This window comes from Elephantulus edwardii, unplaced genomic scaffold, assembly GCF_000299155.1.
Source record: "Elephantulus edwardii isolate Elephantulus edwardi_28Jun2011 unplaced genomic scaffold, EleEdw1.0 scaffold00111, whole genome shotgun sequence".
In the NCBI taxonomy this organism is placed as follows: domain Eukaryota; kingdom Metazoa; phylum Chordata; class Mammalia; order Macroscelidea; family Macroscelididae; genus Elephantulus; species Elephantulus edwardii.
Genome location: NW_006399861.1, coordinates 4,127,037 through 4,151,409, shown reverse-complemented (window position 1 = coordinate 4,151,409; position 24,373 = coordinate 4,127,037). Strand labels below are relative to the sequence as shown.

General features: G+C 38.6%; 1 protein-coding gene across 1 annotated transcript in view; it reads left to right on the top strand.

Annotated features, from left to right (window-relative positions):
- Positions 1–16,987, top strand: part of LOC102867460 (E3 ubiquitin-protein ligase E3D-like) — a 194,710-nt gene extending 177,723 nt beyond the window's left edge. Inside the window, exon 10 of the mRNA XM_006892159.1 lies at positions 16,798–16,987. Coding sequence (XP_006892221.1) covers positions 16,798–16,987 — 190 coding nt within the window. The remainder of the gene's footprint in view (positions 1–16,797) is intronic.
- Positions 16,988–24,373: the final 7,386 nt, after the last annotated feature.

Sequence of the window (24,373 nt, the reverse complement as noted above, 5' to 3'; positions counted from 1 at the left end):
GATGCATCCCTGGCGTACACCCTTCCCAATTTTGAACCATGCGGTGTTACCCTGCTCTGTTCTGACTACTGCCTTTTGGTCCAAGTATAGGTTTCGCATTAGCACAATTAAATGTTCTGGGATTTCCATTCTTCTCAGAGTCAGCCACAGTTTGTTTTGATCCACACAGTTAAATGCCTTTGCATAATCAATGAAACACAGATTGACATTCTTCTGGTATTCCTTGCTTTCAGCCAGGATCCATCTAACATAGGCAACAATATCCCTAGTATTTCATTTAGCATTGATAAATTCCAGTTTATATTAATATTTTTCTCTTTTATTTCATGGTATGTGGAGAAAAGATTGACATTTTCCATTATTTTGTCATACTGGGTTCCACAGTCAACACCTTTAGCACTAGCAGTTAAGAATTTAAAATTCAATGGGGAGATTTGCTGTTAGAGACTTTTCCCGAACACTAAAGAGGAATGATACCAGTTTAAGGACTACGGGGTGCTTGATTCAGGCCATGATTGTTTCAATCACTTGCTATTCATTTGGGGATTGAAGAGTGAATAAAGATGATGGGAAAATTATTGATGCCCTTGAGTTGTGGTATTGAAGAAGAATACTGACTATACCCTGGACTGCCAAAGAACAAACAGTTATGTCTTGGAGAAAATACAACCAGAGTGCTCATTGGAGGCAATCATAATGAAGTTTTGTCTCATGTACTTTGGGCATACTGTTAGGAAGGGTGTTTTCTTGGAAAGGGACATGATGCTTAGAAAGTCAAAGCATCAGCAAAAGAGAGAAAAACCCTGATTGAAATGGATTAACACAGAGAAGACAACAGTGGGTTTGACTATGTCAGAAATGATGAGGACAGCACAGGATAGGACAAAGTTCAGATCTTTTGTTTATTGTATTTCTATTAGTCATACTCAATTTGAAGGTACCTACCAGATTGCCGAGTGACAAGAAGCTGCACTGCAATCCCAAAGGCATGTCTTTCGAGGCCACCAGCTGCTCTGAGATTAACTGCCTCCGAAAACGTGCTGGAGGGTCAGCTATGGGTTGGTTCTAACTCCACGGTACAGAACAACAACAACAACAAGTTTACATCAATAATTTTAAAATTCTTTCAGAATACTATTGTCTTTAAAGAAAAATTAAAAAATCCCCAAACTCATTGCTTTCCAGTCAATTCCAAGTCATAGTGACATTCCATTGGGCTTCTGAGGTTGTACGTCTTTGCTGGGGAAGAGATTGCCCATCTTTGTCTCAGCCTGGTGCAGCTGGACTGCTAAGACCTTACACACTGTGCCACCAGGGTCCTCATGGCTCCTTGCTGTCAAGTCACAAAGCTTGTAACTGCCTCTCCAGAAGGTTTTCAGGATATTGTGTATTGTGTGGGAAGAGATTGCCTGTTTCTCCCTTGGAGCCACTGGAAGATTTGAAACAGCTTAGAAGTATTGCCTTTGGATTAGCAGGGCGACTTCCTGATGACAAGGCCTACTGGGGTTCTAGTGGCCCCTAGTTAGCCCCACTCTCCAGTGATGTATGCATATGCTGCACAGTTAATGAGTACTGCATTTTAAGTCTGTGTGTACCTTAAAAATACAGAGAATAACGTTTTCAAAATTATTCACTTAATCATAGGATAGTGGAAACCCACTATCTGTAGTATCTCAGTTTTGGGTGTGATAGCAAGGAGAGAGAAGCTAAGAAGTGAATACAGTAAAACTTATAAAAACCAGAACTTATATAAAGCAACAATCTGTTGGAGAAGAAAAGCTCAAATTTTCCACTAAATAGAAAGTGGTAGAGAAGTAATGGCTGCAACCTGTCAAAGCTGGAAAACGTAGCATACCTGGGAAAACAGATCAGTCAAATTCCAGTTCTTAAGGGTTTAACTATAATTTTAATAAAAAAAAAAAAGGTAGCTTTTGGAAGAATCCCCTTAGATTTTCATAGCTTCACTTTAATAGTATTGGGTTTTACTTTGTGAGAGTCTAGTTGAATATTTCCCTCTTTGGTTCATGACTCTCTTCCAAGGGATGTTTCTTGGCCTGTTCAAGGGTTGAAGAAAGCTTTGGGGCATCTTGGATCAATTTCTGTAGTCAGCTTTCCTAAGAATTTTTTTAAAAAATTTTATTTTATTAATTTTAATGAAAATTTATGGAGATTTTAGATTTCCATTCATTCATTGTTTCACTTTTCTCCCTGTCCCCCCTTACCCCAGTTCACTCCTCTCTTCGAAAAGCAAAAGAAAAACTCCTTCATTGGTATACAATCCCCCCGCACCCCTCCTACCTCCTCAGCCCTGAGTGTACTCCACGATGCAATCTTAATTCTGGACTCTTGTGATAACCATAGTACCCAAGCATATATCGCTTTTAAACTATCATCTCCCTCTTCTGTTTCAATCCAGTATACATAATTTATCCAGTTTTTCTCAGTCTTACTCCTAGGTATTTTTTAATGGGCGAATGGTATATATGAAATTCAGGAGACTGTTAGGCCTGGGTTGGTAGAGCTTGTTGTTTATATTAATTTTATTAATGTATATGCACAGGGTAGAGCAGGGTTTAGGGTTATTGTACATAGGGTCGCAAGTGACTTGACTGCACATAACAACAACATACAAATAAAATTCTTACAGGAGAATTAGAACTGGGAGAAAGGAATTTTCTCTGCATGAGGAAACCTAGAAATGTATTCTCTTGCTTTACTTTAAATGAACGCTGGTGGCATCCTGGTTAAAGTACTTGGCTATTAGCTGAAAGGTCAGTTGTTTGAACCTGCCAGGTGCTCTGTGGAAGAAAGATGTGACAATCTGTCTGTGAGTGTAAATAGAAAATTTACTACCTTGGAAAATCTATGGTATTTCCACCATACGTTCATTATGAGCCATCAGGAGGTACCCATGAAAGTTCATTATGGGTGTGGTTCTTAGTCTTAACTCAGATTCAAGCTGACTGCTGTGGAGTTGGTTAACATGAAAATTCTCCACTGGGTCTCTGAGGCTGTACATCATAATGGGAGGAGGTTGACTTTTTTTTTTTTTTTTTTTTCAGAAAAGCAGCTAATAATTTGAACTACTGTTATCCCAGCCCTTTGATTAGCAGTGCAGCACTCTATGGACCATCTTAATTCTTTTAGAGTTTACAAGTGATTTCACAAAAGGTCTGAAGTCTTAAACCTGAGGACACTTTCTAAAATTTATAGCTCTCACACCTGAGTCCTGAGTAGGTTAATGATTCTGGCATTTGGTTTCTTGTCTCTCATCACTGAAAATGTAATTCTTATTCAATGAGATTCTGTCATCTAATGATGAAGCCATTTGTGATGTAGAGTTGCCTTATTCATTTCAAATATGAGGCCCAGATTGGCCAGAACTGGCTCATCTGGACTTTGTGACACCAATACCGACTACTCTCTTGTGATGGAAGAGTATAAGGTTTTCCAAGAAAAGGTCATTTTAGGGTAGATGAAGGAAGAGATGTCAAGACAACCCAATGAGGATGATTGTATTCTATACATGGTGGGGAGGGGAGGGTTGGATGGTGCAAGTGCTTCTGAGGCTGTGGGCTGAAATAGTTCTAATAGAACTTTCCCTGCTGAAACCAGACAGAGCTTCATAGTACATCTCAGCACTGTCATTACCAATCAGTTTGGATTGAAACATGAGAAAGCCTACTTCTTGTAATAGGTCTGGGACATCATAAAGGAGGGAAAAAAATCATAGACTCTTGTATTGTGTTTTATATTCCATGAACACTTTTACATATATGTTTTCAAAGGATTTAAACTGTGGGACTACATGATTAGCATTGATTAATAAATGTGTTGACTGAGATGACCTCATCATCGACAAGAGACTTAGGATGCCAAGGATTATCTGGAATAATGTTGTTATTGTTCTGTGCTGAATTAACTGCAACTCCATGAACCATAAGTTGAAACCTTGTCCTGTCCTGTGTGCCATTGTCACAATCTCTGCCATGTTCAGGCCCATTGTTACAGCCATTGTTTCAATCTATCTCATTGAAGAGCCTCCTCTCTTTCACTGACCCTTTACTTTCCCCAGAATGATGTCTTTTTCCAAGGATTGGCCCATCCTGACAACATATTCTAAGTATCTGAGATGAAGTGTCACCATTCTTGCCCCTAAGGAAAACACTGATTACTCTGTGTTCAAGACAAATTGGTTTGTTCTTTTGACAGTCCCGGGATATTCAGTACTTCTGGTAGCCCAGTGAGCATGAAGTTGTGCATCCAATCCAAAGGTGGTGGTTGTTGTTAGGTGCCATCGAGTCGTAGACAACTCACAGCGACCCTATGAATGAAAGATCTGAGCACTGTTCATAGAGCTTCCAGAGGCAAGCCATTTTAGAAGTGGATGCCACTCCTGCTTACAAGCTTTTAATCAGGAGGCTCCACCAAACACTGTCCACCATGGGTAACTGTTAGTACTTTTGGCAGATCAGTGTCACAGTGTTTAGCCTCACAGCAACCATGAGTTACCTCTGTATAGCCATGTACAGACCAGTGCTATACCACTTAGAAGAATGTTTGACAAAAAACAGTTTAAACCAGGCCTGAGAGCCACAGATTAAAATCACCCACCTTGGGCTTGGTAGCATAACTTTCTGTCCACTAGGCCAATGTAGTTCTCTCTGTGTCGTTGCTGTTATTATTGTTAGGTACCATCGAGTCATAGATGACTCATAGTGACTCTATGAATGAAAGATCTGAGCACTGTTCATAGAGTTTCCAAAGGCAAGCCATTTTAGAAGTGGATGCCACTCCTGCTTCCAAGCTTGTTTTAATCAGAGAATTAAAATTTGCCAGCTTCTCCAAGTAAGAAAGATGGACAACCTTCTCCTGAGCAATTTACAGCTTCAGAAAATCCACTGGAGAATCAACTATGGGTCAATTCCCATTCACTGGCAATGAGCTTGTGAAGGATTTCTTTAGTTTTATGCTCTGTTTATTCCCCACCCCAATACCATAATACAAAGGCATCAGTTCATTTTCTGTCTTCCTTATCCATTGTCCAAATTTCAGATACATATGAAGCAAAGGAAAATACTATGGCATAGATCACTTTAGCCTTAACCCTCTGAAGAAGTCTTTGACAGCTGATTTGTTCAATGCAACACATCTTTTGATATCTTGACTGCTGCTACCATACTTATTGATTGTGGATCCAAGTAAAATATATTTGATAACTTTGGCCTTTGCTTTGTTATACTATTACATATTTGTCCAATTGTGAGGATTTTTGTTATCTTAATGTTGAGACATAATCCTATTGAAGCCTGTAGTCTTTGATCATCTTTAATAAGTGCATAACATCCTCTTCACTTTCAGTGTGCAAGGTTATGTCATATATGTAACATAGGTTGTTGATAAACTGTCTTTTAGTCTTGATACCACATTCTTCTTTCTAAGTCTAGATTCTTGAATTATTTACCCAGAATAAGATTGAATCGGTATGGAGAAAGGATACAGCCCTGATGCATACCTTTCTTGATTTTAAACCAAGTAATATCTTCTTGATTTTAAGCCATGTAATATCTTCTTGTCCTGGTCAAAGGACTACCTTTAGTTCTGTATATAGGTGGAGTGTCAGAACCCTTGAAAACCAACTTTTCTAGCCTTTAAGTTAGTCCTTAGTGGGAAGGGGCATGGTTTCCAGGTACCTTAACTGTAGACAATGATCTTGCATATAATCAGCATCTGTGAGACCAATATAAGAATGCTTTCCACACTGTGAGAGATGGTGGTGGGAGGACTGGGAAGACACTGTGAAAGATGGTGGTAGAGAGAGGGTGAAGAGACTGTGGCACTACTGTGAAGAGACTGTGATACTGCTATGAAGAGACTGTGGTAAGGTGTAACCAGAGGTACCCTTCAGGTGGAGCCATAGTTAAAGTGTTTGGTTTGTTTTTTTTTCTGGGTGATTGAAAGAAAAGCTGACTTGTAACTGCTCTGAGATGAAATTTGCTGTATGACTGAGGAAACTAGAGGCTTCTTGGATTTGTGCTGCTGAAGTGAATCTAGACTTTCATTAATTGAGGAATTATGCCTTTTTAATTGGACTTAAGACTGCTGGGCTGAACCTGAACTTGCATTGTGTGATATTCTTTGCCTCCTTCTACTCCCCAACTTGTTTCCCTAATAAACTCCACACTGTGAGTAAAGTTCAATAAACACTGGACCCAGTGATTGGTAGATATAGGTGCAGGAGCATATGGAGTGGTATATATCTGACCATGTAGCTATTTGTATGGTATTATGTGTTATTTATGGGGACAGCTCCCCTATATGAAGTGGATAGAAGTCAGGGTTGGCCATCCCCATTTTGTATCTGCTCCTTTTGCAATAGATTTCAAGTGAGTATAATTAACTGTTTTAGAATTCCCACTCATCTCAATGTTATCTACAATTTACTATGATCTACACAATTGGATATCTACATAAAGTAGTATTAGAATGGATTAACCTGAAATTTTCCAAAACAAAATATAAAAGGGGGGAATCCTAAAACTGAGAAACTGACTGACCTGTTTATTCTTTATATGGACCATTTCTCTAAGAAGGTTTTTGTTGTCTGTTTCTTTCTTTCCCTTATGCTTAAGTTTTTTTATATAACTGTATTTATTGTGTTCATATAATCTTTTTTTTACATTATATTTTGTTCATTTATATTATAGGGCTTTTTTCATCCTTTACAATCATCACAGCACCAACTACATTTGAGAAACTTTGTAAGCCATCTACTTTATGCCTCATGCCCTAATATGCTCCATTTAAAAAGCCAATTTCTGATTTGCCTGTCCCTATCAAACTTGCACTCTGGAAACAAGCATGTCCCTTTTACTGAAGGATCAATGATAAATGACCTTTCTGGTATTCTGTTTTTAGTAAAGGGCCATCTGATGTCTAATACTATTTTGTGTAGATATCCAATTATATTCATCATTATATCTTCTTTTGATATATATATATATATATATATATTTAGAGTTTGTTTTTATTGTTTTTTAAAATATACACACCAGAAAATTTCATTTCAGCAATTTCTATTGATTGCATTTTTAAAGCTATATAATTAACCTTACCCTTCTTTTCTAAGTTGGAGTATCACTTCTTTAATGAAAGAGTTTGCAGTGTAATTACTCTATCTTTAGCAACTGTTATCTTGCAGTAATAGGACAGGCATTTATTTTTTTAAAAAATTACCTTATTTATTTTTATATGAATTAATGTACTTTATTTTGATATGGAGGGAGAATACAAACCTCGCTCACTCACTCTCTAATTCTAAACCATGCAGTGTTCACCTTCTCTGTTCACACAACAGCCTCCTGGTCTGGGTATAGGTTCAGCATGAGTACAATCAAGTGCTCTGGGATTCCCATTCTTTTCAGTGTCAGCCACAAGTTGCTATGATCCACACAGTCAAATGCCTTTGCATAGTCAATAAAGTACAAATAGACATTCTTCTGGTGTTCCTTACTTTTAATCAGGATCTATCTATCTGACATCAGCAATGATATGCTTGGTCCATAGTCTCTTCTACATCCTTTTTGAACTTCTGACAGTTCCTCAACTATGTTTTGTTCTAGCCATTTTTTTGAATGATCTTTGGCAGTATTTTGCTTTCATGAGATATTAATGATATTGCTCAGTAGTTTCCACATTCAGTTGGGTCACCTTTCTTTGGAATGGCAACAGATATGGACCTCTTCCAATCTGGTGGCCAGACATCTGTCCTCCAAATTTCCTGGTATAGACTGGTGAACACATCCGGGGCTCCATATGTTAATTGAAGCAAGCCAATTGATATCCATCGATTCCTTATTTTTTGCCAATGCCTTCAGTGCAGCTTCTACTTCCACCTTCATTACCATTGGCTCCTGTTCATATGGTACTTCCTGACATTTTTCAGTGTCAATCAATTCTTTCTGATACAGTGGCTCTGTGTATTCCCTCCATCTTCTTTTGATACATTTTGGGTCATTTAATATATCTCTCTCCATATCTATTCAATCTGTATTCTGAACAAATTATTCAAGAAGCTGACTCTATGAAGAGGAGTATGGCATCAGGATTGGAGGGAGATTCATCAGTAACTTTTGTTATGCCAATGACACAACCTTGCTTGTTGGAAATGAGGAGAACTTGAAGCACTTGTTTCAGAATATCAAGGAATGCAGCATTTGGTATGGATTGCATTTCAGTGTTATGCAAACAAAGATTCTTACCACTGGACTGATAGGAAACATCATGATGGGTGGTGGAGAGGAGACTGAAACCATCAACAGCTTCATCTTGCTTGGATCCACAATTAAGTAATAAAAAGACACATTGCATTGGGAAAATCTGCAATTAGGAACCTCTCCACATTATTGAGGAGTAATGATGTCAGTTTGAAGACTAAGGTTTGTCTGCTTCAGACCATAATCTTTCCAATCACTTTCTATGCGTCTGAGAGCTGGACAATGAGTAAGGATGACAGAAAAAGAATTGATGCTTTTGAGGTGTTGGAGAGGAGCACTGATCATGGATGGCTGGGAGAACAAACAAATATGTCTTGGAAAGGGTACAGCCAGAGTGCTCTTTGGAAGCAAGAATGATGAAGTTTTGCTTCACATACTTTGTCCATGTTGCTAGGATGGGCTGTTCGTTGGAGAAGGACATGATGCTGGGAAGGGTGGAGAGTCAGTGAAGGAGAGGAAGACCCTCAACCAGGTGGATTGACAAGGTGACTGCTGCAATGGGTTCTTATGTGCCAGGAAGTGTGAGGATGGTACAGGATAGAACAGGGTTCTGATCTTTTGTTCATAGAGTCACTGTGAGTCATACTCAACTTGATGGTACCTAAAACAACAACAACAACAGCAGCAGCAATTTTTGTATTACCTGATTATTGATTTTTAAAGCAAATATAAAATTTTAAGCTTTAATATGGCTTATTAAAACAATATCTATATCAATGCCTTTAGTTGTATCAGGATTCCTTTATCCAGTTCATTAGATAGTTGTATGATGGGGAGCTCTGGTAGTGTAACCCATAGTGACTTGTATTGCTAACCCAAAAACTGAGAGTCTCTGTTTCTTCAAATCTACAGGAAGCTCTACAGGAGAAAGTTGGACAGTCTCATCCCATTACGATTGATAGTCTCAGATACTCAGTGAAGTGTTACTCATTGTGGGTCAGCATCAACTCAATGCTAATGAATTTTTTGCTTATGATTCTACTGCAGTTTGTTGGTCATTTGCCTGTTTGAATACCTTGAAAGCCTCTTAAAGTTTTGAAATTGAATTTCATAGGTAGAAATAGCAGAGTATTTTAGTTTAATTAGTAGTAGATTCACTTTCATCCAAAAGTTGAGGTCAGCTAATTGGACTTGCCAGATTGACTGGGGAGGGGGGTGGGGCTGTCTCTGGATTATAGTCAACCAGCATTTAGATGTGTCTGTATTTAAAAAATGTAGTAGAACTTGGCTAAGTCTGCAGCTTAGAGGCTTCTGTGAATTGGCCCTCAGACTAAATGTTAATTTTGAGATGAACATTCTTTTAAGTGGTACAGCAGTGGTCTGTCTATTGCTTCACTGAAGTAACTTGGAGTTGCTGTGATGCTGAGCAACTGTGCCATAGGTATGTTAAGAACCATAATGGTTACCCATCGTGGGTAGTGTTTGGCGGAGTTCCCAGACTGATTCTGGTTTGGAAACAGGAGTGGCATCCACTTTCTAAATCACATGTCTCTGGAAATTCTATGAACATAGAGAAATGATAATATTATAGAACAGGGTTCAGATCTTTTGTTCATAGGGTCACTATGAGTCATACTCAACTCGACAGCACTTAACAACAACAACAACTTTCACTTTCTTGTATTTTCTTATGACTTAAATGCTAAGATCAACAACTAAAATATGAGAGATATGAGATTTAAATGAAAATATTTCCATCTTGTACTGTAAATATACTTTCTCAGTTTTTCTGTACGTCTTTTGGTTTTGTAAGGGCCCTTGAGTTGGAACCCTCAGCTGTTTTAGAGACATTAAATCACATAGGAGATTGATTCATTCTCATGTTCACCTTTTTTTGTTTATCCCATTCTGATTGCCTCTTTAAAAATAGATAGTTCAAAGTTACTTCTTTTGGGAATTTGTTGAAGCAGAAGTTTTGAAATAAGACCGATGTTTCCTCTGTTTGTATTTTGGTCTCATAGACTAAGGTCACCTGGCTGACAGTTCAGTTTCCTAGAAAAAACTTTTCTTATCCCAGATCTTTTAAATAGGTTTCAATTTATGTTTAGTTCTTTGTTTTTATGAAAGTATTTTTGAGTTGATTTATGATGGAAGATTGCACTGATTTCGGTATGATATTCTATGATATCTTTATAAAAAACACCAGAAGTAATCCATAATCTTCTTTATAGTTTTTTTCAATGTTTATTATGGTCAATATAAATTCATATTGACTGAACCACAGTCAGATAGCTTTAAATTTTACCTTTAAAATTCTAATCTTAGTTAATAGATCTCACCCAGGGTCTTTCTCTTTTGTACTGTCCCTATACTCTTCTGACTAGGGTAGTGGGGGTAGGTGTGTCTGAGACAATGAAATTGGCTGAAGATAGAGCAGACTTCAGAGCTGTTGTGCATAGGCTCACAATGAGTCTCAAGTGACTCAACAGTGCATAAGAACAAAAACAGCAGTTAATATATTCTCTTAACTTTCACATAATGTGTTTGGTGATTGTTTAAAGATAAACTAAAATTTACATGTGCCCACCCATTTTCCCCTTGTCCTTCTACTTTCCTCTCTTTCTTTTTAAATTGAAAAGAATGATGTGATAAATGATGCATTAACTGAAGGTTTTCTAAATAATGTCTGTTGGTTTTTGGTTTTGTGTTTTGGTCATTTTTTGTTTTGTCCCCTCCCCATGTTTTACTTTCAGTCTCTGTGAATATGTCTGAATGCTTCACTTAATTAATACCATTTTTATATCATTAGACTTACAGAGATAACATCACTCTTCACTTGAAAAAGTATGTTCTTGAACTAAAGAAAAATAAAATGTGGTAATAGGAAAGTCAGGTGAATATTAGGAATGGACCATGTTGCTATTGTTGTTATCAGGTGCCATCCAGTCAAGTATAACCAACCCTATAAACAATAGATCCGAACCCTACCTTATCTTGTGCCATCCTTATCATCTCTGGCACAGGTAAGTCCATTGCTGCAGTCGCTGTGTCAGTCCATTTTATTGAGGATATTTCTTTTACTGACCTTCCACCTTTCCAAGCTTGATATCCCTTTCCAAGGAAGAGTCTCTCCTAGAAAAATGCCCAAATATGAGAGATGAAGTTTCACCATCTTTGCCTCCAAGGAACACTTTGGCTGCATTTTCCCCAAGAAGTATCTGTTTGATTTTGTCCAAAGAGGAGAAAATGGGATATGGGGGCACATGGCCATGAACATCTCTCTCAAAGGGCCAGAGAGAGTAAAAATAGCATGGCCCCTCACTGCCCCAGAGCAGAAAGCAGATAAAGAACCTATAGCCCATCCCCATGGTGACTCTAGAGCCACAGCAGCAGCAAGAGGTTTGTGTATTCATTGCTGACTCACAGACTCACAGTTACGGTACCAACAATGAGGTTTATTAGGGAAGGAAGTTGGAGAATGGGAGAGGCAAAGATTATCACCCAAAACAAATTCAGGTTTTAGCCTAAGTTCCAAGGCACAATTCCTCAATTAGTCTAGGCTCTGGTTTCAGTTTATCAAGCAACTTTTCCTTCCATCATCAAAGGCAAGAGGCAAGAACACCAAAATCCAACAACTGTGGCCGTTGTCCCAAGACTCCTCTGGTTTCACCTTGCCACAATTTCTCCACATAACGCCACAGTCTCTCCACTACCAGGGTCTTGCTTCAGTCTCCCTCAAGTCTTGCTTACTTTAAGTCTTGCTGCCCAGTGTAGGAAGCACTTTTCTCTTATCCTAGTCCTACAGTTGGTGATTTGCAAGATCATGTGTCTGCAGTTAAAGTAGTTAGACACCAGAAAGGGCTAACTGCAATGGCTAAAAAAAGTAAATTTTTAGGCTAATACTACAGGTCTTTTTGGTAGTCCATGGGACATTCAGTATTCTTCTCCAACTACAGCTCAAAGGCATCAATTCTTCTGTAGTCCTTAGTCATTGTATAGCCCTCAGAGTCCTAGCAAGTGATTGAGAAGACTTAGTCTTCAAACTAACATCATTAGTTCTCAGTAGTTTGCAGAGATTCCCAACAGTGATCTTGCCCAATGTACTATGTCTTATGATCGCCTTCTGACTGCTGGGACCAAGGGTGTTGATTGTGGATCCAAATAAGTTTAAATAATTTTAAATTTCAATCCTTGATTCTCCGTCTTTCATGATGTTGCCTATTGGTCCAGTGGAGAGTACTTTTGTTTTCTTGATGTAGAGATGTAATTAGTCTTTAAGGCTGCAGTCTTTGATCCTCTGAAGTGTTTCAAGTTCTCATTGACAGCAAGCAAGGTTGTGCCATCTGCATAATGCAGGTTATGAATGAGTCTTACTCTGATCTTGAGACCCTATGTATAATAACTCTGAACCTTCCCTTATCCTGAGCCAATCTCACTGATTCTGACAAAACCACCTCCATTACCCCAGTTACTGTGTCAATCCATCTCACCTAGCGTCTGTCTCTCTTGTCTGTCCCTCCACCCTTTCAAGCAGGATGTCCCTCTCCAGGAACTGATTCCTACTGGCCACATGTCCAAAGTATTGGAGCAGAGCTTCAAAATCCTTGCCTCCAAGGATCAGCTTCATTTCACCCTCTCCAGGTTAAACCTGTTTGTTCTCTTGGCAGTCCATAGTAAGTTCAACACTCTTCTCCAGCACCACAACCCAAAGGCATCAGTTCTTTTTCTGTCAGCTCTTGTCATTGTCCAGCTCTTTGGTACATAGCAAGTAATTGCCGAGTCTACGGCTTGAATTGGATGCACCTTTGTCTCCAGACTGACATTGTTGCTCTTTAGCATTTTGGAGAGGTCCCTGACAGCAGCTTTGCCAAGAGCAATTCTTCTTTTGATTATTTGGCTACCAAGAGGGCCAAGAGTGTTGATTGTGGATTTGAGCAAGCTGAAATTGTTAAGACCTCAATCTCTTCAACATCTATCATGGTGATGCTGCTTATTGGCCTGGTGGTGAAAAATCTTTGTCTTCTTGATGTTGAGATTCAATCCATAGTGAAGATTATAGTCCTTGACCTTCTGTAGTGAACACTTCTAATTAAACAGTACCAAAGTGGGAGTCTCATAGACAGTTTGGTATTTACATAGACATATGTATAAATAACATATGTAACCTGGAGTGTATTTTCTTTATTTCCTATTGTCATCTTTATGTACAAATGTCTTTTAGCTGGTAGGCTTATAGCCAAGACATGTTAGGTGCAGAATAAATGATAGAAGATATAAAAAATTAAGAAAATTTAAACATTATGAAGTATATGTTATAACAAAAATAAACCCATGTAATTTTTATTTTTTTAATAATTTACTGTTTTTCTAATTAAGAGCATGCTGTGTTACATACTTTGATGCTAACCAAAACCAGGTCAATGTCTGAATTCCCAGATGGAAGGACAGTATTCTCTCATAAAGATATACTGCCTTGGAAACTCAATGGAGGGTCACTGTGGATTAGACTCGAATGAACAGCAATGGGTCTAATTCAGCTGCTGAAAGTTGTTATTATTAGGTGGCATAAAGTTCAGACCCATTCATAGGTATCAACATATTGAAACCTTGCCAAATCCTCCCAATTTACTGTCTTAGTGGCTTTGTCAGTCCATCTCATTAATAGCCTTCCTCTTTTTCACTGACCCTCTTCTTTTCCACGAAATGCCCCTTCCTTATTTTATGCCCAAAATATGCCAAAAAAAAAAAAAGGTCTTACTATCCTTGCTTTTAAGGAGCACCCTGGCTACATTTCTTCTAAGACAGATTTGTTTGTTCTTTTCAAAGTCCGTTATATAGTCAATATTCTTTACCTACACTACCGTTCATTTTTATCATGTACCATCATGAGTATGACCCATATCGACCCTATAAACAATAGATCTGAGCCCTGTCCTATCTTGAACCATCCTCATCATCTCTGACATACTCGAGCCCATTACTGCAGTCACTTTGTCTACTCATCCTGTTGAGGATTTTTCCTTTCATTGATTGACCTTCCACCTTCCCTACCATGATGTCCCTTTTCAAAGAATATTCCGTTCAAGCAACATGCCAAAAATATGTGAGATGAAGCGTTGCCATCTTTGCCTCCAAGGAACACTCTGACTGACATTTCCCAAGACATATCTGTTTGTTCTTTTGTCAGACCATGGGATATTCAGATCTCTTCTCCAACACTACAACTCAAAGGCATTGCTTTTTCTTCTGCATTATTTATTGTTCAGCTTTCAGACACATAACAAGTGACTGAAAAGGCCATGGCCTGAAACAGATGCACATTTAGTCCTCAAACGGATTTCATGGTTTCTCAGCACTTTGTAGAAGTCCTGACAGCAGACTTTCTCAATGCAATATGCCTTTTGATGTTTTAACTGCTGGTACCAAGGATGTTGATGGTGTATCCAAGTAACATAATGCCATTGATAATTTCAACTTTTTCCCCATTTATCATGATGTTGCCTATTGGCATAGTGGTGCAGATTTTCATCTCTTGATGTTGAGATGAATCCATATGACTTTGCAGATGTAGAGAATTGTATGTGCACAATGAGATTATAATGCAGTTCAAAAAGTGAGTAGAACTGTGTACTTTGTGATTGGCATAAGGAAGAGATGAAAAGCTATGGACAATAAGGTTTTTATTTCTTTACAGAGGAATTACAACTCAATAGTATCTTTGCTGAATTTGGACCAATTTTAAGAAAATGGGCAGTGTCTTATTCTAGTTCACCTACTGCACAAATGCCTCAGTCATTAATTACTCCACTGTGCATCTCTGCATTATATCAGTGTGGTGTGACCTGATGGATGATATGGCTAAAGCATTCGTCATGGTTTGTCAGGGTAGCACAAATGATTCAGCACTAGACTACTGACTGTAGGTAGGTGATTTGAACACCCAGAGGCACCACAGAAGAATGACCTGGTGGCCTGCTTCTGCCTTGAAAATCCTGAGGACAAGGGGTCACCATGCATTAAGAGTGACTGGATTAAAACTGGTTTGATTTTAGTTTGGCCATATTATAAAATCATTATGCTTTTAACTGTTGATCCTGTCTATTGTTATTGTGTGCAGTTGAGTAAAACCAAATCATAGGTGACCCACTGGTAAATTTTCAAAGGCATTACCTCATAGGAGGAGATTGCCCGTCCTTCGGCTGCAGAATAGCTAGTGGATTCAAACTTTATACCTTTGAGATTGCAGCACAGCTAAGAAGTCACAGAGCTCCACTTCTGATACTGGCTGTGCTTCTAAGACTCAAAAGGGAGCGTCACAGGGAGAAATTATACAGAAATAGTGAAAAATGGTCATTTGTCTTCTGAAATTAGAACAGTGCTAACAGACATTTTGGTAGGGAAATACCTTAGTAAGTAGAATAGTTGAAAGAATAAAACAAATGTTATTCTTAAATTTTTTCCACAGTTATTTCCTGATTTGAGAAATGTCAGATTCTAGAACCAAATTTATTATTTTCTAAACATCTGTCTCATTTTTGACAAGTCTCCTTGCTTTTCTGATAGACAATTTCTGATCTTCTGAATAAAAGGGCTTACAGACATGATCAACAGAATGTAGCAGAAACGTTGGCTCTGGAAAATTAAGAGAGGCTTCCTGCCAACCCTTCTCTTTCAAACAAAACTTGGCTTTTATTTGTATTACAAATTGGTACTTTTGTTAAGATTTTGTTTGATGAAAGGATTCTGATGCCTGTAAAAATTTAGAAAAAATAATCTATGAACTGTGTTCTCTAAAGTGTATCCAGCCCAGAAACAATTTTCACATCATAGAGTAGGGATAGCATATGTCCTTTTTGTAGGTCACTGAGGGTTGAAGATGATAGTACATTTAGAACATTGCAACCACTTTGAGAGCATTCAGTCTGTTAGCTGTTGTTTCCCCTCCCTCCAACCTGCTCACACATACACATCGACATACATAAAATTGCATTTCACTCAACTCTTAAATATTGACTGTAAAATGATGATCTGGGAAAAAATTACTTAATACTACTATTAAAATGTTAACATGAGCTTGCAAGTGCTTTGCAATTTTCTTATTTGTTATTATCTGCATTTTCTAATTTTTCCTTTAATTTGCATTTGTTTTTTAATCAGACTGTAGAAATGAATGTACTGAAAAAGGAGGGATCTCAGTTTTATAGACTTTCAGAATCTGCCAGAAAATATTAAAGCAGATTCTTTGAGGAAAAAAGAAATGTCTTCGACATTCTGTTCTTTGCTTGGCCAGTTTTCCTGGTTTTGTACATTGCATTATCCTCCCGCCATTAAATGATTTTGTGTGCAGTAGTAGATCTTGACATAATTATGATTAGGATGTAATTGTGCAGCTAAACAAAGGGCATCATCTCTGACCATTTAAACCCATCTGCTGCTCTGAGGGAGAAAGTGGACAGTCACCTCCAGTTACAATGTACAGCCTCGGAAGCCTGATGGAAGGTTGTTAGGAGTGAGAAGCAGCTCAACGGCAGTGAGCGTGTAAAGGTGTAGTCGTGAAAGTTAACATGTCAATGTGTTTCAGGCTTGCCAGCTCATGGGAGAGTGACCTCAGCGTCCACGCCCTCACCCTGCCTGCCACAACGTGTTTGGAGCTGCTCTTAATACTGTCGAAGAGTAATGCTGTGCTGCCTCCATCCCTTCGCTTTATGAATTCATTTCAGGTAAGAACTTGCTCCTTTATCAAGGTAGAATTTTTTTGGTTTTACTTGTAGTTTTTCATGAATTTTGACTTCCAGGGAAATAGCTCATGGAAGCACAGTTTAATATCGTAATAATTAAAATCATATTGTATGTATTGCATTTTAAAAAAAAAAAATTTTAAAAAAACCTCCTGACTTACAGCAATCCTCCCTCAGGTTTCTGTGACCTTAAATCTTTATGGGAGTGGGCTACCAAAACAAAGATTCTCACCACGTGGCCAATTGGCAGTACCACTATGGATGGAGAAGAGATTGAGGTTGTTAACAGTTACAGCTTGCTGGGTTCCACAATCAACACTCTTGGCACCAGCAATCAGGAAATCAAAAGATGAATTGCCTTAGGTAAATCTGCTATCAAGGACCTCTCCAGAGTACTGATAAGCCTTCACAATTACATGCTATGCATCAGAGAGCTTCATGATGATTAAGGATGAGAGAAGAAGAATTGATGCCTTTCAATTGTGGTGCTGGAGAAGAGTCTTGAGCATACCATGGACTGTCAAGAAATAAATAAATCTGTCTTGGAGAGGGTGAAACTAAATTTCTCCTTGGAAGCAAGGATTTTGTTTGTCTCACACACTTTGGGCATGTGTCCAGGAAGGATCATCCTTGGAGAAGGACATCATGCTCCAAAGGGTGGAAGGACAGCGCAGGAGAGGAAGAACCTTGATGAGATGGATTGATACAATAACTAGGGCAATGGATAGATGCAGTTGATAGGGCAAAGGGTAGATGTATCGGAGACAGTTAGACTGGCTCAGGACAGGGTAGGCTTCAGAGCTGTTGTACATAGGGTCTCTAAGTCACAGGTGACTTGATGGCACATAACAACGGCAACAACCCAACTTTCTATCACAAAGTAGCTATTGGATTAAAACTGCCAACCTTTTGGTTAGCAACCTGCATGCACTATGCAACCAGGACTCCTCTAATAAGTGAAACTACTGACAGAAAAACTGATGACAGAAGATCATGATGATGGCACAAAATAGAGCAAAGTTCAAATGTGTTATTTTTTTCTATAATTATATTTTATTAATTTTCATAAACATTTACAGAGATTTTGGGTTTCCATTCATTCATTGTTGCACTATTCCTATTCTCTCTACCCTCCTCCCAGTTTGGTCTTGTCCAAATGCCACAGTGCTTGTCAAAGCCAGTTCTGATTAATCTTCTTTGTCAGTGTGTTCTTTGCCATTCGCTATCACTCCTCCCTGAGAGAGACTTCACCCTGAGTCATAAGGAAAAGGGGATGGCGTATTCTCTTAGCTACTTCCTGCTGAAAAGGGACGCTGTGGGTTTCAGGGTGAAGATCTTCTCTCACTACTCTAAAGGGCCCCTTTGGCAGTAGGAAACACATAGACTATTATGGAGATTGATTTTGGAATTTAGATGCACTCTTATTGATTGTGCTTGGCCGTACATGTTCATATCCTTGAAGATGTATCATGGGGGTGTTGCAACCTAGAAGACACTACTGGGAATATACCCTGAAGAGACCATAGCTGACATCCAAGCAGATATATGCACACCCATGTTTATTGCAGCTTTGTTCACAATAGCAAGGAGTTGGAAACAACCTAAGTGCCCATCAACAAACGAATGGCTAGAGAAGCTGTGGTATATTCGCACAATGGAATACTATGCTGCATTAAAAAACAAGGAACTCATGCAATATTATTCAAAATGGTTGACTCTGGAGAACATTATGCTGAGTGAAATATCCCAGTCACAAAAGGACAAATATTACATGATGCCACTGTTGTAGAATGGGACTGTCCTTGGGGTTGGGGAGAGACTGAGTAAGATGGGTTCAATAATGTATACTGCACTGAAACAGAGGAGGGAGAAAACTGTTTAAAAGAGATATATAACTAGGTATTTCTGTCATCACAGGAGACTAGAGTGAGGGCTACATGGTGGAGGGGACCTGGGGGAGGGTTTGTAAAACAATGAAAGAATCTTTTCTTTTACTTTTCAGATGTGTTATTTATAAGGTCTCTGTGACTTAATTGGCTTGACAGTTCCTAAAAAGAACAAAATTGATTAGAGTATTGTTTAGGTGGGGCTGAACTCAGATCTGTGTAACTCTAGGATTTGTTCTTCAAATGCATTTCTTATCTTTAAGAGAAGAAGCAAGAATATATTTGTGAATGCTACTTCCTCTTTACCTGTTTTTTACCTTGTTGTTGTTATGTGCTTGTCAAGTTGCGACCCTATGTACAACAGCCCTAAATCCAGCTCTATCCCTTGCCAATCTTATTGTCTCTGACACGCCTATCCCCATTACCTCAGTGATGGAATCAATCCATCTCATCAGAGTTCTTCCTCTCCTGCGCCGTCCCTCCATACTCCCACACATGATGTCCTTCTCCATGGACTGATCCCACCTTGCAACATGTCCAAAGTATGTCAGATGGAGCTTTAGAATCCTTGCCTCCAAGGAGCAGCCTATCTTTACCCTTTCTAGGACTAACTTGTTTGTTTTCCTAGCAGTCCATGGTATATTCAAGACTCATATCCAGCACCAAAGCTCAAAAGCATCAACTCTCCTATCATCCTTAGGCACTGTCCTTAGATTGCCTAAAAGGAGAGTTTTCACCCATTGTAAGTGGCTTTAGTACTGTTAGGTTAAGGCCAAATTACCAAAAGCACAATTTCTCTCTCTCCAGTCCCTCCCATCTAACTACATCACCTCCTTAGTCCCCTGAGTATTTAGCTTTGCTCCTGATTTTGTGCATGGCCATGACAGAATTCAGCCCTATAAATGAAGACTGACCAGAGATGTGGCTAGCAGGAAGACACCTTCCTTGACAGTCCCTGATAATAAAACTGTTAACTAATCACCTAAGTTGTGGCTCTTGGAAAAACATGTTCACAAGTTGTTTTTGGGAAGAACACCCAGATATGCTGCTGAGGAAGTAAGTGAAAGTGAGGTTGGTTCTACTTCAAAAGATTGTTGATGATGCTAAGATAACTTCAGGATCATTGTGCTTTGCTTGATGTCCCTCCTTAGGTGCTCTAACAAATAAGACGTATATTTTCTTATTAATCATATCTCAGAAAGCTGATAGAAAATAAATGCTATGACCTAATTTGTGTATATAGTCTGGTAAGCTATGATTTTTTGCCTCATTGTCCTTCTATACCTTAGTCCTGGGCACAGATAAAAAGCTCAAGTTTTGGCCTTAGCATACCAGTTTCTTGTTACTTGGCCATCAGCCTCAATTCTAGACTCTCAACAGATCAAAGTGACTTTGGAGGATTCCTTCTCATTTTGTAGGAGGAGAAATAGAGATCCAGAGAGGAAATATAGATCCATAGAGGTGGAGTAAATTGGCCATGGAACACACCTGACAGGTTAGAGACAAAACTGAATGGCTGCAATCCTGTGTCAGGGTAACCTTTTCTGGTCCCCAACTGCAGTACTTACTATATACAGTGCTAGTAGATGGATAGATTATAAGTGGTAGATAGAGACAGCCTTCAATATACATCTTAACGTCAAGAAAACGAAGATCCTCACCACTAGGCCAATAGACAGTACCATGATAGATGGAGAAAGGATTGAGGTGGATAATAATTTCATCTTGCTTGTAGTTACAATCAACACTCTTTTTTTTTAAATTAATTTCAATGAACATTTACAGAGATTTTACATTTCCATTCGTGCATTGTTGCACTTTTCTCCCCGCCCTCCCCACCCCTACCCCCAGTCTGCTCTTCTCTTTGAAAAGTAAAAGAAAAACTCCTTCATTGGTATATAATTCCCCTGTATCGCTGCACCCCCACCCTGAGTATACTCCACTTTACACTCTTGACACCAGTAATCAGGAAATCAAAAGATGAGTTGCATTGGGAAAATATACTGTTAAGGATCTCTCTAGAGTGCTAAAGAATCACAATGTCAGGTGTGCCTGATCTGGGCCATAGTCTTCTCAAGTGCTTGCTGTGCATCTGAGAGCTGGACAAAGACAAAGAATGACAAAAGAATAAGCAATGCCTTTGAGTTGTGATGCTGAAGAAGAGTTTTGAACATACCATGGACTTCCAAGGACAAAAAGATCTATCTTGGAGAAGGTGAAACAAGTTTGATCTTTGGAGGCAAGGATTTTGACACTCCATCTTATATATTTTGGGCATGTCATCAGGAGGGACCAGTCTTTAGAGAAGGACATCATACTTGGAAGAATAGAGGATTGGTGCAGAAGAGGGCAATTCCAGATGAGATGAATTGACAACAATGACTGTGCCAGTAGGGCCAGATACGTCAAAGACGGTAAAGTTGGCTCAGGATGGGGCAGGTTCAGAGCCACTGTTCATAGGGTTGCTATGAGTCGTAGTTGACTTGACAGCACATAACAAAAGCAGACACGGCTTAGACCTACTTTGGCATATCTGCTCATAACTCTTATTTCACAATACTATATACTTTATTTGAAAGTATTTGCAATGAATAAGTTGCTAGTCATACAAAATTTTATGACATGATCTATGGCTTTATTTCTATCACCATAGTTTCAGATTACCAATTCTTTTTTGTTTCCAGATTTTTAATTCCAAACACCAGTCATTATTAACACATCTTGATTGCATGATGCATAATTTCAGATCATAGATCATCTTATCATCTTTGGCTGTGTTGGTTGGTGTTTAAATTTGAATGATAGTCATGATGACAGATCCTCTTAGTACACGGATGGATATTATCTGCTCACTGATAGCATTGTACATCAGGACAGATCTTGAAATGTTCTTTATGAATATGAATGTGATACCATTCCATTTTAGTTTATCTGTTCTGTCATAGTAGACTATATGATTGTCTGGGTGAAAATGGCCAATGCCAGTCCATTATTGATTTTTATGTATTCCATTTCATTTGACAACTTCTAATTTTTTATATTCATACTTTGTACATTCTGTGTTCTAATTAATGGCAGAGCTCTTGTGGCTTAGTCCATAGGGTTTTGTATATTTGTAGTGGTTTCTCTTCGTGTTATGTCATGGCACATCAGCCAGTGAAGATCCTGCATTGGATGAAAGCTTTATCATCAAGGTCAACTCTACTTTGAAGCACCTGCTCTTCCCTAGTCATGTTTTGAGTGTTTTCCAATGTAAGTGCCTCACTTTCCACCACTCCAGATGACAGTGTTCCTCTGGTCTAAATAGAATTTCCAAGAGCCCAGGATTTCAGAAGCTGATGACTAGCACATCTTCTAGCCTGGTATACTAAAGAGGAGAACTAATCTGTATTTCTTCCCTATAGTCAGAGGAGATATTGCACCCTTTAGAGATCTCAATGAAGTTCCATGCAAACAAGTGTGCTTCAAAGCTTTGCCTGAACCTAATGGTGTTAGTGTTCTCTCCCAACATCTTTCATTAGAGGAATTCTTAGAGCCCATCTGTCTGGATATTAATTAATGAACTGTCCCTCTCAATTAGTAATGATACTTCCTCTGGTCTCAGTCCATTTGCTGAATTTAATTATCAAGAGCACCCACTCTTTCTTGAGATCAAAGCTAAGAGAGAGACCTGGCAGAAGCTCAGGAACAATATCAGCCCAAATGAGTTTTTTTCTTCCTCTACCCCTGGGAAAAAAGGATCCCTGGTGGTGTAGCAGTTAAGCATTTGGCTGCTAATGGGAAAGTTAAATGGTTTGAACTCAGCAATTACTTCAAGGGGAATAAAAATTGTGGCAATTTGTTTCTGTGAAAATCTTGGAGTTTTTATAGGCAAAATTTGTTGGAAACTCTATGGGGCAGTTCTTCTCTGACTTACAGAATTGCTGTGATTCAAAATAGACTCAACAGCTGTTTTAGCATAGACTCCTTGGAATAAGAACCCTGGTGCTATACTTCCTAAGTGCTGAAGCCATTACTTGGAAGGCCAGCTATTCAAATCTATAAGGCACTCTTTTGGAGAAAGATGTGGCATAAAGAGTTTTCCATAAAGAATCCAGACTTGGCATCCCTATAGAGTAATGCTCTTTTGTCCTTTAGAGTTGTTGTGTGCTCAGAGTATTCCACGAAAGAAAAAAAAAACCCCTTGTCTTTTTATCAAGACTATACCAGGAGCGTATTCCTTATGGTGGATCTACCCACCTAAATAAAGGATCAGCAAAAATGCAGTGTTTCTCAGGATTCGAAAGAGATGCTTTGCTTTTTCAGCTTTTTAAACCTGTTTCATCATTTGTTACAATGGCAAGGAATGCGGCTGCTAATTTTTCATGTATTTGTGAATTATTTTTTAAATGGAAAATTCCATTTCATGTCCTTTTTTTTTTTCAAACTATATTGGCAAGATCTATAAAATAGAATGCCACTTGTTAAAGATACCATCTTCACATTTCCAGTTCTCTTACTTTCTAGGCCACGTCTCTGTGAGCAATGCTTCTTTTTTTTAAAAAAAGCAACTGCTTCTTTTAGTTTCTAAAGAATCCAATGGTACTCCTGCTTGAGCCATTGTAATGAACAAAACCCAAAGGGAAAGAGTTATCTTATTAATTAGAGCCAATGTGAAATATAATTTCTTAAACTATTGTATAACATTTATCTCAGGCACATAAGGATCTGTTTTGATGTGGTGGTTCGGTTTTTTGTGTTGGGGGTGTGTGTGTGTGTGTTTGCATATGTGTGTGTGTATTTAAATAAATTTAACTTCAACTCCTGTAGTATCTTAGAAATTCCAGTGTGATTTATAAGCAAACCAACATAGCACTAGACTAAGAATCAATAAAAATACAATGAACATCCTAAAGCTGCAGGTCCAGGAAAAGAGATGGACTTACCATTTTACTTAAACTGCTTCTTGTGGTAGTCTGTATATGGGTGGTTTACGGTGCCAGTTATTTGCATAAGTGGCTGTTTCTTCTCTTAGCTTATTTGTCCCCTCCCCTGGAAGGCCTCCCAGACCACCCTCAAAGAGTACCCCTTCCCCATCACCATCACTCTCCTGCTTCACCTTGTTTTATTTTAATCAATTTACTTACCACTGAAGTTATCACATTTATTTGAGTGTCTTTTTTTCTGCTACTAAAATATGTGTTGAATGAGAATAGGAAAATGTCCATTTCCATTCAGTAATTACATCAATGATACTTGGGACAGCATTTGAATATAGAAAGTGTTTAATAAATATTGGATGAATAGATGATGCATGGACAAGCAGATGGATAAATACAATTCAGATTGATGATGGTCATCTGGCATTCTTAATGTTCAGAGAACTAACCCAGAGGCGTGGACAGTCCAAGCCACACTCAGGGTTGTGGAACAGTGCTTTCCTGCTGTGATCAGGCTGAACTCTACCAGTAAAATCAGACCGCAGATATGTCTGTCAAGTTGAGCACAAATGGACATCCACATTAAAATCATAGCCCACGGCTTTGTATTGACA